A 12,249-nucleotide genomic window follows, 5' to 3' on the forward strand; every position below is an offset into this window, starting at 1 on the left:
CTAACACGTTCTGTCACAACAGCCTGTCTCTAGGCTCCGGAGAGACCCGGTAGCAGGAAGCAGAATGACTGTCATCTCTCACTTACAACACCAGGCGAGTGTGTGCACAAAGTGCACGACGCCTCAGTTTCTATCTGCCGAAGAGCAGAACAGGAAGCAGCGAGGTGGGGTGCCGTCTCTCTGCTGCTCTGTCTTCCTCTTTACCTCATTCCCTCAATCCAGGTTTGGACTGAGCTCTTGGATTCTTGGTCTGAAAGGACAGCCAGGACTTGCACATCTACGTGTTCCAGCTCCACGGGCTGCCTGCTTGGTGTGAGTGTGTGTGTGACAGAGTGTGAGGCCCAGGGAGGCTGATGATGGCCAGTGAGGACTTGTCAGAAGACCTTCTTGGGGATCAGCTGGTTGACTCCCCGACACCCACCGACCAGAGCGACGCAGAGTCTTTGGTAATGGCCGGAGCGAGCCTCGTCGCTGCCACCTGCTCGGCGCTTCATGGCTGTCTTTTCTGTCAGCTTCCTTGTTCACTTCCTGTAAAAAAAGCATCTGCTCGGTCACTGCAGATCAGCAGAAAGTTTCTCTGTCTGCCTGCTCTTACTCTTACTCGTCACTCCAGAGGTTCTTTGTTGGAAAGCACCAGGGATTATGTTGTATTGTGTTGGACAGAAGTGCGTCAGAGCAGAACACTCTCCCTTCCTGTCGTTCGTGGCGCGCTGCTGGCTGTGTTTTCTGTTCTGCTCAGACCGAGCTGAGGATGCTGTGCACCAAAACTTCAACGCTTATCACCTGTCGCTAAAAGAGAAGGTGCACAATAGTGTTTTGTGTGTCTGTTAACAAAATCTCTCATAAAGCACTGGATGAGTTTTTAAGAAACTAGCTGTACATCGACAAAGATTAATGCGTAGGGCCAGCTTGATTCAAGATGGCTGCCACAGCCACTTCACTTAATAAAAACAGCTTTAATTGAGTGAGTTTTACAGATAATGTGCTAAAATGTAGCATGGTAGTAGCTGAGAGTCATTTGCAACACGTACTGCAAGCGTTCTTTATTGTGTGAGATCATTACCTGAAACCTCAGCACTGATGGATGGAGTGTTTGTCTGTTAGCAAAATGTCACATGAACACTTGAAAGTCAACTCAGTTAAAGATGCCCATCACAGCTAAACGACACTAACCAACACAAAAAGGACCGTGTCGCCAGTTTTACAGAACCTGAACTCAAATTTGGTGTGGTAGTAGCTGAGACCCATCCTTAGCACACACACTGAGTCTCGCAGGTGAGGTTATTTTCAAGTTTTGATCAAAATGGCTACATAAGAGAACTGTAATTCTTGACTCTGGCACAAAAAGCAGCTGCTGAGATGCTTTTTAAAGAAATTCTGGGTCTCTTAACTTCCTGAAAAATATCTTAAATGTCCGTCTTCATAACGGTGCTCATCTGTCAGTATGTGCGACATGCAGAGCGATGATGCAGTTAACAGCCTGGCTCGGCCTGGTATGGGCCCAGTGCTGGGCCCGGCTGTAGCAGGGCATTGTGTTGCAGATGGATTACAGCTTTAATGAGCACAGAGCTGCAGCCTCAGCCTGCATGGAGCTGCATGGACACGGCTGAAGATGTTGTAATCAGATCTGCTAAGCTGGACGGCTCTGAGCAGTCCATATACTCTCACTGGGGGGTTGTGTTGCCTGGTTTTAAAGAGGAGTTCAATACAAAAATACAATGTTTTTACTGCAGAAATAAAAACAACTATTTCAGGGTGAATTCTGATTGCTAACATATAAAGTCCCATTCCTTAAAAGAATGCGCCCGCTGTCTTTCACACCAGAGTTTCAAACTAAGATCTAATTATGAGAAATGATGGAGTTGTAATCTTTTGGTCATACAATGAAAATAGATTTTAGGCTTAGAGTACTTTCAACTACTACCACATTACATTTTAGCTCAGTATCTGTAAAACTGACTGCATTACAGCTATTTTGATTAAGCTAGACTAGCTTTGGCAGCCGTTTTGACTTCATCTGACTCCAAATGTTAAGCAGCTGTAGAGGTACATTAAATAATAACTTTATAAAAAAGATAGAATGTTTTGCAGTGGTTCCTACGATGTTTTGCTAACAGACTAACAAGGTTAACTCCAATAGTTAATGCCAAAGTTTTAAGCTAAGTTCTTGTGACATATGTGTTGGGGATGACTCTCAGCTACTACCATGCCAAGTTTCAGCTCAGCATCTGGACAAGTCACCAATTTATAACCAGTTTTGTGTTTGCTAACATCACTAGCTGTGGCAGCCATCTTGATTTGGATTCGCTCTAAATGTTAAACAGTTGTAGAGTTACATCTGACTGTTAAATAAGTTGATGAAAACCTGCATTTTATAAATTAAACTTAAGTTTAAATTAAACATACTGGACAAACGCATCAAAAACCTTTGGATTATGATGGGCAAAAACTTTTAAAGTCTATGAGTTTCCAGCACTAGAACTAGGGCTTAATTTGAGCTGGATCCTGCTGGAACAGGATTTGGGAACTCTTATTTTGACAGGGTGCCTTCCGGTAGCTGTTTGCTTGGATCCGGTTACTCTCAGGCTTACTAATAATAAAGTTATGAACAAATTTGACTGCCTTGAACGAATACAACCTATATTGGATATGTAATCTGAAAATATTTACATAAACACTAATTTTAAACATAACAGCCACTTATGAGCTTCCTAATATCACATCAGAACTGTCCCTTTAAGTAAGCATTTCCACTTCTACCCTTTAAAAAATCTTCACCCCTGAAAATACTGTCATGGGCAATTTAATTAAAAACACAAAATTATAATTAAACACCACAACTAAATTGCAAATCAGTTTTACAGTTTAAGTGGGTCATTAAAACAATTGGATTATTTATTAAAAATACAAGCAAAATGCTTGATGGGTAATCACGTTATGTAGCTACATCATGTAGCAAAACAATGGCGCCAATTTGTCCAAATAAAAGTGATCAAAATGTTGAAAAGACAGTCCAATTTATTTAAATTTTTTAAATAAAGTCTTCTCACTGTACAACTAAACAACCGAGAATTGAAGCACATGAAGGCAGTGGCAATGGAGATAGTATTGGAGCATGTGCAAGGATGCTTGAGAGGAGCGGAGCGTGCTCTATTCACTCAAGGGGAGCTGTTGGTCAGGAAACCTCTTGTTGCTCTCTAAAATAGTTGTTGAATCAAGTGTTTGCAAATGTAGGTAAACGTAGATGTTTAACAACCCGTTAAAATACATCAGAATGCAGGAAATGGCATCTACTTTAGTCAAAAATTACTGAGGGACCCCCCCACCCCCACCGCTATTTGCGTTTCATCATCGTTTGGTTTACAAATTAACCACCAACTGGAACGAACCTCAAATACTTTACAAAACAAACATATCACAGACATATCTTTGACAAGTATGCTAACTGTGCTACAACAGGAAAAAGCCAGAAAAAAAATTATTCCAGATTACAGTAGTCCTTCAATTATTGTGGGGGTTACGTACTGAACATCCCCGCAATAAGTGAAAATCCGTAAAGTAGCGATGTTATATTTATTTTAGTATTTATAGATATGTTGTCTTTATGAACCCTCCCTACACTCTTGCAATGTTCTAAAGTTTTAAACCTATGTCATTTTAATAGTCTCTCTTGTAAACGAGTCCGCAAGACTCACTGAGACTAACCTGCATAAATAAAGGTTGAATGAATTTTAACAACATATGTATATATAGCTAAATTTTACTCGCCAGCTGGCAGAACAGCTGTGGCTCACAGTTCTGCTCGGTTCCGATCCGATTCGATTCCATTTCTGCAGATCTACCCTGCAGTGATGAAGCCCACAACGTTCTAAACTTTTAAACCTACTAATTTCAACAACATACTTAAATGTAGCTACTAAATTTTACTTACCAGCTCTGTAGAACAGTGGTGGCTCGGTTCTGCTTTGACTTGGTTCTGTTTCGGCGAACCTACCCTGCCGGTTCTGATCAGTTCTCTGGCTCGGTGTAGTGGCAGTGTGCTGCAGAGCTGCCAGACCTACGGCAGCATGTCCCCCGCTCAGAAGACCTTGTGGGCCGGCTACCAGCTGTTGGATTTGCTGATGAGTCTGGAGGTCCGTTTCTGGTCCGGTTCTGTGCAGCCCTTGAGCTCCAAAGCACATTTTGAAGGGGGCTGGACCTTTGGGTGGGCAGCGCAGGACCGGTGGTCCAATTGAGCAGTCCTATAAAGAGATGAAAAAAGTCCTGGTGGGCTCCGGAGTGAGCGCCACACCTACAGTGGCACGTCCCCCACTCGGAAGTCCTCGTGGGTGGGCTACAAGCTCTCGGATTTGCTGATGGGTCTGGAGGTCCAGTTCTGGTCCGGTTCCCGGTGGGTTCCATGCGGCTCTCTGAATCTGCTGGGCGCCGAAGTCACTGTAAATGACCAAACTTTTTTGGATCAGATCAAAACATTCTCTCTGCGTATTTCAGCAGAAGGCAACAGGGCTTCTGGATGGGACACTGTTAACTTCTGGGAAATGTAGTCCTTATGAGTGGTGATACAATGTAGGCTTACTGAGCGAAAACTACAAAATGACAGTGCCTGTCTGAAGTATTTTATTATTTCGTTAACTTTTTACTGTACAGTACTGTATCCCATATTGTCCCAATCAGATGAGTAATAAAGTTGATAGTCATGTGTCCTGTACAGTTTTTTCCCCTCATGTTCAATCTTTGAAAAACTGCAAAAGAGTGAGTCCACGAAAGTCGAACCGCGAAGGAGCGAGGGACTACTGTACCTCCAGAGACCCTGGGTCCTCATATTAGGACATAGATTTTTTTAAGAACTGCTTATCAAAGAAAGCTGACAATTTGGTTTTAGGGTAACTGGGACCTTATGATGCCAATTTGCAAAATAAATAAATAAATAAATAAATAAAATGCAAAGAAAAAACATACTGTCCTCATATGAGGACATAATTTTTTTCAATTCAGTTTCTTTATATAGCGCCATATCACAACAAAGTTGTCTCAGGGCACTTTACAGGAACATTCACATACATAGAAAAGCCAATTAGTAAAGTTCTCTATCTAAGGAAGCAGCAGACAAGTTGAATCTTCACTTTGTTGCAGTCTCCCATCCTGAGCAAGCACAAAGGCAACAGTGGAAAGGAAAAACTCCCTTTTAACAGGAAGAAACCTCCAGCAGAACCAGGCTCAGGAGAAACGGCCATCTGCTTTGACCAGCTGGGTTTGAGAGGACAGAAAGAGAGACAAACAAACACAGAATGACAGATGCAGGTATACCTGAAAGACAAAAACACATGTAGGATAGAAAAAAAAAAATTACAAATACAAAACAGATTGAGCAGAATAAGTAAAGACAGTAGCAGAGTAAAGAAAAAGTGGTACGTTTGTCCTCCAGCAGCATAACTAAGGGAGAGCTCAGGAAACCCAAGCTGACCCTAACTATAGGATTTAGTAAAAAGGGAAGTCTTCAGTCCAGTCTTAAAACTGGACAATGTGTCAGCCTCACGGACAGAAACTGGAAGTTGGTTCCACAAGAGAGGAGCCTGATAACTGAAAGAAACACGTGTGACTCGTGTTGTCGTAAAGTGAACAAACTTGGTTTTAGAAGAAAACGGCTAAACTTTGTGAGGAATCATGATTTTAGTGCATTGTTCACGAAGCGTGTGTTTAGTTATATGTGACCCAGGCAAAAGCAGACGAGTCCAGGTTTGATTTTGTTTGGTCTTAATGTTGTTCTAAGCTGCTGTAATCCTGTTAGTGTTGATCAGGAGGAGAGCTGATGTGAGCACTCAGCTCTTTATGCACTTAAGTGAAGCCTCTGCTTTAAGGCGACCTCACAGTTTTCAGCTGTTCAGGTTTCACTAGTTTCCCTCAGGGTTACTGTTCGTCCTCCATTTTATCCCACTGTGTGTTCGAACTGTGCAGGACGATGGTTAACGGGCGTAATTTCAGTCCAGCAGCTCTCTGACTAAATAATTCCACTAATAAAATAAACGCCAATCCCCAAAAAGTCAGGAGGTTGTGTAAAATGGGTTTTTGAATCTAATGAACCATATTTTATTCACTGTGGACCATTGTAACAATAGCAAATGTTTTAAAAAAAATAATGTTTGTTATTTAATTAACTTTGCGTTTGATTGCTGCATATCTTTAATAAAGTTGGCACAGAGGTGAGAAAGGCAGTAAAAGTAAGTGCCCTGGATAAGAAAGCTGGAGGAGGATTTTTGCAACTAATTGGCTTAATGGGTATGAGTAAGAGGACTGGGTATAAAACGAGCATTTTAGAGAGGCTGAATCTCTCACAACAAAAAATAGGCCGAGGTTCACCAGTCTGCGTAAAACTTTGTCTAAAAATATTGGAACAATTTCAAAATCATGTTCTTGAATCCAACAATATTCAGTCAGGATCTGATCGGTTTCTTTTTTTGCTGAGACGATTCGCCCTTCATCCAATGGAAACTAAGTTGGTGAGGAGACTTTTTTTTTCCACTATGGGCGTATGCTGTTTGTGATGGGACTCAGTTTGTTGGTGGCTCCTCAGATTGAGGAAGTCCTTTGGATGAAGGGCGAAACGTCTCAGCAAAAAAAGAAACCGTCCAGATGACCTGACTGAACATTGTTGGATTATTACCTGGATTACTGAGCATGAACTTTGGTGTTCTTGAATGAAACATTGGAAAGACTTTGAATATCTCATCATTTACAGTAAAAATAATAATATGGAGAAATCTCTGATTTCAAAGAACATGGTTGAAGGTCAGTCTGTAATCTTTGGGTCCTCAGAGGGCATTAAAAAAGGTCTGGTTCTGTTCTGGACATCCCTTCATGGTTCAGGAGCACTTCTACAAATAATTATCTGTAAACACACGTCCCTGTGACACTGACAAACACTGTCTAAAGCTCTGTCATGCACAGAAGAAGCCATTTGTGACGACCAGCCAGAAATACTGCCATCTTTTCTGTCAAAACTCATTTAACATGGACTAATGCAAAGTGGGAAACTGTTCTGAGGTAAGATAAATCATCATTTGAAACTGTTTTTGGAAACCACCAAAAGCACATTCTCAATGCTGAAGAGAAGAAGGAACATCTACCACCTCAGTTACAACAGCATGGATTTGTAGAAGAGTCCAGACCACTCACTAATTCAAACCATTAAAAAATACAGCTTAGAGACCCAGGACTGTTGAACAGCAAGAATCCTCCATCAGACATGAATAGGACATTTCCCTCCAGAACCTCCAGCAGCTGCTCTCCTCAGTTCCTCGATGTTTACAGGCTGTTGTTAAAAGAAGAGAAGTTTCACGGTGAGAAACGTGACCCCGTCTCAGGGTTTTTGTCCCCCGTCATGGAGCGAAAGAAGGGATCAGAAATACCGTCTGTCTAACCGTGTTGTGAGCATGATAACTTGAAAAATAAGTGAGGTACTCATTTATTTTGGTGTGTGACAACATCTAGGCGTAAGTTACTGTCAAAATCCAAGATGGCCACCACATACACATATGAAAACTGACCACCCCATCATATGAGAAAACTATGCTTTCTAGTTTAGAAAGACTAAAAGGAAAACTCCAAAGTATAGTTTCCTCAAATGACTGGGGTGGCCAATGATTGCGTTAACAAAGGCCATCCCCCCGAGCTCCACCATTGCACCTGGTGGTGTATAAAATTTCACCCTCCACTCGCCAGGATCTGTCACTCTGCACCGCCTCAGACAAGGGGAAAAAAAACTCTTCTTCTCCACCGTATAACTCCTATTCACTTGAATATCTTGCCCCAACAACATTAAGGTTTACTTGCGTCCCCTGTTCATTTCCAGTCCAGAAAAACACTCATCTTGAAAACTACAAACATTCACTGTTCCCCAGGGGGACATTGGTGCACTGCTTGTTAAAATAAGTACAAGCCATCAAGTTCAATTTTTAATGGTACGATTTTTTTGTTTAGAAAAATGTTTAATGTATTTTCACTATGAATAACGTGGGTTTGAGATTTACAGATCAGTGCACTCTGTCTTCATTTACATTTGTGCACAACGTTCAAACTTTTTATGAAATTATCGAAAGGTGGAGGTATGATGGTAAAGTCTCTGTCCGTACAGCCAAATAATCAAAATGACAAAAGCTCTAAATGATTTAACTAAACTTGATACATTTTTGTACCACAAAGAGAGAGAATGTGGCATAATCCTTTAATCACCCCATCCTTAGGTCAAGGTCACAAATCAAGGTGAAAGGTTATACAAGGTCAGGGCCATTGCCATAGATTGCTGTGTAATAGTTTGTTGACGGACGGTGAATGTTCTGAAGGCAGTACACTTATTCAGAAATGAGGTTATATTTCCTCTAACTTACACAACTTGTGCAGTGACTTATCCTCATTTCTGGACTATTGAGCACACCTGAATGTATGCTGCGCTAACAAAAAAAAGAAGTACATATATAGGCCACGCTTGTCTATAAACCACAGGTGTCCATGTCCATGTTGTAACATGAGATATTTACATAGAAATATTTTTTAAACTTTTAATTAAATATGTACGGGTAACATACACAAATGTGTATAGTAAATGTTTTTTTTTTTCTGAACAGTGTTTGTAACACGGCTGGTTAAAAAATTTTATAAATAAATACAGTAGCCTACCAGGAAGTCATTGATCGCTATGTTCATCTTCCTCCTGCGCACTGCAAAGGAAGAAGCAATGAGACACAAATGAAGTTCCCCTCCTCCCTGGGGTCACAACGGGGAGGGGGGGAGAGAACGGGAAAATTGATCAATTAGTTTAACGGAGAAATGGAGGGGGCAACCCACTGTGACCTGTTTGGTAATTTCATTGGTCAGATTTTATTTTATTTTTTGACCTTTATTTATACAGGTACCATATTTTTCGACCTATAAGTCACAGTTTTTTGCATTATTTACATGCTCTGCAACTTATACACCAAAGCAGCATATTTATGGATTTCCCCCCATATTTATAAACCAATTTTTGACTGAGATATGACCGTTTTCATTCATTCTGACATGGAAAATATTGAACACTACCATTTTCAGCCACTAGATAGCACTCGAATAGTATGGCATGCCATTGTGTCAGGTAAAAGTGGCTATTAATGACACAATCAGTTTGTCTTAGTCTGCCACCTTGGTCCAGTTCCAGGAACATGCCTGGAGCAACGGCAAATCAGCTTCATTTCACTGCGCCGCCCCGGCGAAATGCAGCTAATTTGACCATTGATATGCTGTCAGGGTTTCAGACAGGTCAGGGCAGGAGTGAACCCAGTTGAGCAGGGAAAGAGCCAGGACTCAAGGATTACAAAAATAAGTACTCTTTAATAATAAATCAAAAAGGCTGACGTGGCAGCAACTTACAAAAACAGGGAACGAGGAACAGATCAGGCTGGCAGGGTAGGACAATACCCAACGACGACGAGACAAAGGACAAGACTCACTGACAGGCTTAAATACACAGACAAGACAAGACTTGATTACAAACAGCTGAGAACAGAAGGTGAAATCAATCAGGATTAAATGACACAAGGGTGCACAGATAGGGAAGGCCCACAAGATGGTGCCATCCCTACACATGCATTTATTAAGTAAAAGTTAAACTGAGATACACCTTTACTATAATGTCGAGTAAACAAATAATTGTTTTAGGTGATTATCTTGTTAAATTTCGAAGAAATGCACAGCAAGTCCGCATATCAGTTTTTGAAATGCAGCTGATTTGACCATCAAAGTGCATTTATTAAGGAAAAGTTAGATTGAGACACACCTTTACTATAATTTCGAGCAAACAAATAATTGTTTTTAATTGTTCATCTTGTTAAATTCTTGTTAAAGTCCTCCTGTGCACGCTCCCGCGGCCACCATTTGACAACCAATCAATTTTTGGCACAACACTGGCCCACATTTCCGGGTTGTCAGCAGTGACGCATAATAGATGCCATGTATACGGCGACACATTCATGGATTTTTCCACTTTATTAGATATATTTGGACTGATGCGACTTATAGGGCAGTGCGACGTGTACGGCGAGAAATACAGTAGTCTCATTGAGTCAGGAGGACTCACCTCCCAAGAGAGATGTGAATTGGGCAACTATGTGAGTGCCTGGGTGTGACGAAGCTAAATGTTTTGGCTGCACAAAGCTCGTTAGACAGTCAAAAAAAAGATTTATCAATTAGCCGCAGCGTTGTTTAAGCTGCGGTGTTCAAAGCGTGTGAAAAAAGCAGAGGCTTATAGTTCGGAAATTACGGTATTCGTATTTCCTGCCATCTACCTTTCCCTTCACGCCTATGCTTTATTCATTGCTAGCCTCATGTTCTCCTCCTCAGACCGATCCAGATGGGCTGTCGGTGCTCCAGCAGCTCGGCCTGGACCAGAACTCGGACTTCTCAGACACCAGCGTACAGCAGCGCCTGGATGAGCACCGCGAGAAGATCCGCAGGGAGATCCGTAAGGAGCTGAAGATCAAGGAGGGTGCAGATAACCTGCGCAGGGCTATTACAGACAAGAGGAATGCCCAGCAGGTGGACTCTCAGCTCCGCAGCTCCAAACGCAAGCTGGAGTCCCTTCAAGCTCAGCTGCAGGAGCTGGACGCACACATTGTGGTTAAAGGTCCCAATGACAACAAAGGTACTGTTTCCACTGGGGGAAGAGTTTTTTGTGCTACTGTGGGACCTACAAACTGTCTGAAAAGTCTCAAACTTGTCTCATCTGAGCTTTTATCATTCTGAAGCTGTTTTTGTTTCCTGCACAATAGCTCACTGGTCTACAAGTCCACACGGATGATAAATAAGTAACTAATAAACAAGCTGTGCACATGAAAAATAGTTTGAGTATTTTTAACAACTGGTCACTGTAATGCAGCCAAGCAGCTCGCTGCTCACAAACACTGCAGCTACGACTGAAAATTGGCCTTTTTTCCTCACAATCGAGTCGCCAAATAGTCTCGAACAGTCGCAGCCTGACCATACCGGTAATTACCCGTCAGGTTTTGTATTTATTCTTTTAAACACATGTGTGCTTCAAACTTTAGTTTTACTGAAGGCTTTAATCTTCTTCACAATCACATTGTCATACTAAAGAGTTCAACTTCAACCCAGCTTTGGGTCCGACGCCATCCTTTGCTAAATGTTCAAAGAATTGGGGAAAACAGCTGAAGTTGTCTGTTACCTTTCAAAGCACAAACCTTCATTATCACTGTTTGAATAAACAGTTTTCAACTTCTGCAAAAAAAAGCTGCTTTATTTGAAAATGCAGACTGTTTCTCTGACTCCTGTGGGAGGTAACTCAGCCTCCGTAGATGTTGTATCCGGCTCGAAGGACCAAAATGTTGGATAAAAATATCCTTTCATTATCTACTTACTTAAAAAGAGCCACACAAAGACAGAAAAATATTTTTCACCCAGTTTACTTGCCAGGGCAGACGGTCACACAGGCTTACACAGATGTTTCATTGAAGCCCCGGTAACAAAGATTTGCAATGGACAGTGTACAGGAAGTGTTTTATACACACTTATCAGCACAATGACCTTTGCCTCTTAGACTTGGAGGTGTCAGGTGCCTGCAGGCTGCTCTCTGAGAGAGAAAAATAACTCCCTGCTCCTCACACGCATGGTTCAATATTAATTTAACATTACCAGTGATAAACATCTATAAACCTTTACCTGAATTCCCGATTGTAGATTATTCAGTTTAGTTATGACAGCATGGTGGATTAGTGGTTAGCACTGATGCCTCACAGCAAGAAGGTCCTCGGTTCAATCTGCTTTTGGACCTGAAATGCTTCAGGTTGTACTGGAAGTGCTACAGCTAACTGCCACTGCTTCTATTTGCGCCTACAAATAGATCGACAAACTATTGACAGCAATAGAAAAGTTTATAAAACGGCATGTGCATGAATCACTTTAAACATTTTTAATTAGCTTTTTAATGAGCAAAGCCTAAATCTGTGAAATTAAACTTTTTGGCCAAGGAAAACGTTACGCCTGGTTCAAACCTGATACCTCTCCTCGTATAGAGAACGTTGACCCCAGTGGCTGCCTAAGCATGCACCACACTCATGGAGACAAACCAGAAGAGAAGGTGGCCTTACAAAGGATTGACGTTTTTGAGTGGGGTCTTGTAATGCATGCTCATATTTTCCATTTAAATAAAAAAAATAAAATTAATTCCAGTTTTTAAGGCAACAAAACACAAAGGGGGTGAAT

The 12,249-nt window shown here is 41.5% G+C and overlaps 1 protein-coding gene across 1 annotated transcript in view; it reads left to right on the top strand.

Annotated features, from left to right (window-relative positions):
* Positions 1-356: 356 nt before the first annotated feature.
* LOC119422089 (serine/threonine-protein kinase N1) overlaps positions 357-12,249 on the top strand; it is a 36,173-nt gene continuing 24,280 nt past the window's right edge. Inside the window, exons 1-2 of the mRNA XM_037689436.1 lie at positions 357-446; positions 10,372-10,672. Of these exons, the coding sequence (XP_037545364.1) occupies positions 357-446; positions 10,372-10,672 (391 nt within the window). The remainder of the gene's footprint in view (positions 447-10,371; positions 10,673-12,249) is intronic.

Source organism: Nematolebias whitei, chromosome 15 (assembly GCF_014905685.2).
Source record: "Nematolebias whitei isolate Nwh7 chromosome 15, NemWhi1, whole genome shotgun sequence".
Taxonomy (NCBI): Eukaryota; Metazoa; Chordata; class Actinopteri; order Cyprinodontiformes; family Rivulidae; genus Nematolebias; species Nematolebias whitei.